The sequence below is a fragment of the Onychomys torridus genome, chromosome 3, assembly GCF_903995425.1.
Source record: "Onychomys torridus chromosome 3, mOncTor1.1, whole genome shotgun sequence".
NCBI lineage: Eukaryota > Metazoa > Chordata > Mammalia > Rodentia > Cricetidae > Onychomys > Onychomys torridus.
Genome location: NC_050445.1, coordinates 128,700,750 through 128,706,530, shown reverse-complemented (window position 1 = coordinate 128,706,530; position 5,781 = coordinate 128,700,750). Strand labels below are relative to the sequence as shown.

Sequence of the window (5,781 nt, the reverse complement as noted above, 5' to 3'; positions counted from 1 at the left end):
AGGAAAACAATAACTATCTAAACTTTAACTGTAACTATCTAATCTTCAACTCCCTCAGAGATCCAAGAAGGAAATATTACCTAACAAAAATAAAAACAGGAAGAGTGCACAAGCAGCTTCTAAAAAAAAATGTGACTTGACAGAAACAACCAGCTGCCTGGACAGTCACCCAAAGTTTCTCTGAAGCATTGGGGCATCATCTTCAGCCTATAGGCTTAGTGTATATGGCAGACTCATTTGTGAACTAGGATGTACACAAGGTCAACAGTTCCACCTCATATTTGGTGAGAGCAGTCCATGTACCAGAAACAGCTGAATGTATAATCATCTCATGATTCAGGATTTTAATTCCTGGAAATTGTTGATTGTGTGTGTGTGTGTGTTTGTGTTTGTGTGTGTGTGTGTGTGTGTGTGTGTGTGTGTGTGTGTGTGTTTTGAATTCAGCTGTCCATTCTTCTTGGCTTGTGTGTGTGTGTGTGTGCGTGGCTTCATCTCAGCATCCTGTTCTTCTCCACATACTCTAGTAAATGTCAGTCTACCATTGAGAGGTGTGAGCTTAGTTACACTTCAAGAATAACTGTTTCAGCTTCCTTTCCACTGCACATCAGAAGCCATCAGCCTACTGTCTGTTCAGTTGCCTTCAAAGAAATGGGCAAAGGCCACATCAGGGATGGTGCCATATTGTCCTGGCCTCATAAGATGCTTTTTGTTGAAACCACATTTGAGTACAAATAAAATATTATCATACTGCATTGTAGTAAACTAGTGAAGATTGTCTGACTAAAACACCACATCCATTGTAGGCTATGTATGCTGGAGCTGAAATGAAGTGAAGAGAGTTCAGACGCAACTCTGGCTGCATCTGTAAAACACTTTGAAGAAGGTAGAAAAACCATCAGAAGTAACCGAAAGAGTCCAGACTCACACTTCTGCTTCCCTGGCGGTTTTTGCTACGGTCTGCATCACTGTGGGACACCCACTGTAACCCTGTTGACAGTAATAAGTTGCAACATCTTCAGGCTCCACATTGTTGATGCTGCGAGTGAAATCTGTCCCTGACCCACAGCCACTGAACCTGGAAGGGATCCCAGAGACAGACTGGGAAGCATACTTGATAAGCAGCCTTGGAGCCTCATTTGGTTTTTGCTGATAACAGTATAAGTTATTGCTAATACCCTGGCTGGCCTTGCAGGTCATGGTGACTCTTTCTCCTGGAGTCACAGACAGGGTGGCTGGAGATGGAGTCAGCACAACATCACCTCTGGAGGCTGAAAACATAGGAAAGTATTAGTATATCACAACATTACATATAAAAGTCACTTCTAAACTACTTTTAAAGAGATTATTTTATTGTATCTATAGTGTCAAAGAGGAGGATAAATTCCATGTGATGCTGTGCTTTGAAATTTGTAAGAAAATTCTGTATGTAATTAATATCTCCATTTTTCCATGTCTAAAATCTCATACCTGAAGCACAGAAGAACAGAAGCCCAAGGAGCTGAGATGAGAACACCATCTTTTAGCTTTTCCTGTTTATGTATGTCATGACACAGCCCAGACAAAAGACCTTTTATAATATTCTAAGAGGCAAGAACATAGGAAGAAGAAGCACTTATGCAAATGATACTGATTTCATATATGTCCCAATAAAGAACTGCTCAGGAGAGAAAGCTCTTGTGCCTTTGGGGAGTCTTTCTCCCCTTTCTAGCTTCCTGATGAAATGTTGAAATTGGAAAGAGACTTGTGCATATGTATCACATACATGGATGCAAAGTTAGCACAGTCTAGAAAAGTATCTGGCATACACTCAGTAGTTTGAAATTAAGAGAATCTCTTAAGCATACTCTTGGTTCAGGGTTGTGTTGTTTTCCTTGATGTTTCTTATAATATGTCTGAATCCCATTTCACTGTCTAAACATTCCATGAAGTATCATAACATCTGATACTAAAGAGATATCATGTTATTGAGATATCATGGACAAGAAAATAGAAAGTCTGGATGTTGTAGGAAGACATATTTCTCCAGAGGGTGGAATGGAAGCCTTATTAAAATTTACAATCCACCACAGAAGAGAAAAATTTCAAAGGTCAAGATATCAAAATTGTTTTTTAGCGCTTTCCAGATAAAAGCCAAACATTGCTACTTGTATGTTTTACCACCAAGATTGATGTAGAGTACTGGTGAAGCATTTATGGAATATTCAAACAAATTTGTTACCTAGTACATAATATTTTCATTCTACATAAAGGATAACAATTCAGATGCAGTTTAAATTAATGGAGAAAATTTCATCAGGTCCATGTGAAGAAAGAATTTTTCCTTTCTCTTGGGCTATGTTGCCAGGCTAGAGTATATTTGTTATAATCAAACAGTATCTAAGCTTTTTGAACATCCTCAATATCCACAACACAGACTATTAAGATTCTAGATTAATGAAAATGGGAAGAAAGGGGAGCCCTGATACACTGTTGGTGGGAGTGCAATAACTATAGAAATAAATGTGCAATTTTCTCTGACAGCTACAAACACCACATGACCTAGCTGTGCCTTTCCTGTGGGTGTACCTAAAGTCCTTTAGAGCCTATGACAGATAGAAATGTTAGGGCATTGAATCAACTTAGATGTTCACGACAAGATAAATGGATAAATAAAATGTGGTACATTTGTGCAATGAAATTTGTTCAGCTATACAGAAACATGAAATTATGAAACTTTAAGAAAAATGGGTGGAACTAGGAAAAACTATATTGACTGAATTAATCCAGTTAAAGAACAAGTGACAGATTTCTCACTTATAATAAGCTGTAATATCGAATTTTTACATTTTTCTGTTTAATTTTGACTAATCTAACATGTAAGGAGCTAGAAAAGAATCCCCAGATAGGGCAGGTATTTGGGAGGAGACAAAGTACCACAATTGTGATAGTAAATTAAAATGGAGGGATGCTTTAAGAAAGAATGCTTGTTTGTGGTTGGTGTGAGAAGCTGAGACAGAGGAGGGTTAAATACATTAAGGTTATTTTACTATCCCAAAAAGAAAAAAAAATTCATACTAGTAAATCATATTTGATGAGCATATTTAAGACAATAAGTCATTGGACATAATAGAATATCTGTTGATTAGCGTTACGCAGACATTCAAAACGAGGAACAGACATGTGTAACCACGACACTTTCCATTAACTATCAGTACAAAAAGATTATAAAGTGCAACAACTTAAATAGAATATGAGGGTTTAAGCTAACACCAACAAGCATCAAAATGCTGTCATACATGGATAAACTAAAGTATCACAGACAATGCCTCATTTCTTTCTTTTTTTTCCTGTTATTGAAAATTGATTTTTTCCCCAAATAATACATTCTGATTATGGTTCCCCCTCATCTATTCCTCCCAGTTCCTTCCTACCTCGTCTCCCATCTGGATCCACGCCCTTTCTTTCTCTTATTAGAAAAGGAACAGGCTTCTTTCTATAATAATATCATATGAAATAAAAGTAAAAGTGCTGTTTTAGGCCAGCTTTCAGCAGCTCAGGAACTGAAGAGGAGGTGTGGAGTCAGGATTGATCACACAACTGACGTTTTTATCTGAGGGAGTAAAACTTAATTCTCTGCAGCCAGAGAAAAGGGGAAAAGCACACACCCACACACATCTTCAACATATAAAAGTCTTTATCTTTTACTTTTCCCCTTACCTCTTTCCTATTGTTTCTCTTCTATCTCTTTCTTTCTATATCTTTCCTTCTTCCTTTCCTTTTCTCCCTACAACATATATATCTCACCAAAATCTTTCAGGCAACATAAAAATTATAGTGTGGTTACATTCTATTTTTCAAGTGAATGATTACAATGGTAACAAGTAAAACCACTATGTTCACCAATATCCTTACATGATTAAAGATTTTAAGTATTACAGGTGATAAACATATTATTCACAAGGATCTACATGAATTCATACCCAAGCAACTTGTCACAGGTTAACAAAGTATAAACAAAGAAGGTATTTTTTCTCAGCCAATTCTTAACTGGGGGCTGCATTTTTCCAGTTACAAAGAAAGGATCAATCAGTTTATTATTTATTTCAAAAGATAATCTTTAAAAAATAGTAAAAGCATCACAAATCTAAACATTTTTGGAGAGTCATGTCTTTATTTGGCTTACATATCAGTTTATCATTGACGGAAGTCCAGGCAGGAATACAACCAAAGCCAGAACTTGGAAGCATGAACTGAAGTAGAAGCCATGAAGGAATTCTGCTTACTGGATTGTTCCCCATGGCTTGCTCTGCCTTCTTTCTTGAATAATTCAAGACCACCAGCCCAAAGGTGTCCCCACTCACAATGGTCTAGTTAATCCCACCTCAATTATTAAGCAAGAATATGTATCCACAGACTTTACTGTAGGCCTGTATACTTCTTTATACTCAGTCCTCTCCCTCTGTTGTTATGATATGTTCATAAAGTGTAGTGAGTTCTCATTCCTACATTCCATCTTAAAAATGGTTTCTATGGGACCAGGACCTGTCCTTAGTGCATGAGCTGGCTGTTTGGAAACTTGGGCTTACACAGGGACACTTTGCTCAGTCTGGAAGGAGGGACAGGACCTGCCTGTACTGAATCCACCAGGTTTAAATGAATCCCCAGGGGTGTCTTGGTCCTGGAAGACATGGGAATGGAGGGGAGGGGCTGGGGGAAATGGAGGGGTGGGGGCAGGAGTGGGGAAGACAGGGGAACCCATAGCTGATGTATAAAATTAAAACACATAATAATAATAAAATAAATTTAAAAAAGAAAGAGATCACATTTATAATCAACCTGATTTAAATAATAATACTGTTTTTCTTCTGTCCCACCCCAGAGGGCTCTTCTGATTTTGGTCATAAAAATCTCTTAACCTTTTCTTTTAGAAATATGTCTGGGTTTAGAGAAGGGGTGAGCCAATTCCATCTCCAAAGCCAGCTTGATAATTTTGGGAAATTGGGCGTAGTTTCTCTTAATACTTCCTGCTGGAGGGGGCTGCTGTATCTTAAGGAGACATAAAGAAAATTTTAGGATTATGGAGTAGTCCATGAGAGTAAATCTCTGAGCTAGTTGCCTTGAAACTGTCTTGGATGTTGGATCATCATATGGGCCATGGTGTCTATGGAGACCATTCAGGGGGTCTTGGCTGGTCAAACCTGATATATCTTAATCTGGAAAAAATCCATAGCCTCGCTTTCTGTGGAAACAAAAGCAGAGACTCTTTTCCAGAGCTGAGGACCAAGCACAGGGCTTTGTGCTTGCTAGGCAAGCACTCTACCACTGAGCTAAATCTCCAACCCCTAGATTGTATATCTTAAATTAACCCATGTCTATTAATCTATACTTTGCCACATGGCTCGTGGCTTACCAGTACCTTATCTCTTTCTTGTCATGACAGGGTGGCAGTGTCTCTTTTTTTCAGCCTTCGCTTCCCAGCATTCTCCTCTTCCTTGTCCCGCCTACCATATCCTTCCTGCCAGACTACTGGCCAATCAGCACTTTATTTATTTTAACCAATCAGAGCAACACATTTGACATACAGAACATCCCACAGCACCATTCCATACATTTCAGTAAGATGGAATTATTTTAGTCTTGATAACTGCTGGGTTCTAAAACCTTAGTAAGGTGGGTCCATTTAAATTCTAATTGCTCGATCAATTTATATTCATATGCTGCATCAATAATTTACTGAAAATGAATTAGGAACTTAATTATGAGTTATCATTTGAACACTGAAATAGCAGTGTGAGATCTTTA

General features: G+C 38.0%; 1 gene segment (V, D, J or C); it reads right to left on the bottom strand.

The window, feature by feature from the left end:
- Nucleotides 1-921: 921 nt before the first annotated feature.
- Nucleotides 922-1,519, bottom strand: LOC118580160. The segment is given in 2 exon segments: nt 922-1,268; nt 1,468-1,519. Coding segments are annotated over 2 exon segments (396 nt in total).
- Nucleotides 1,520-5,781: the final 4,262 nt, after the last annotated feature.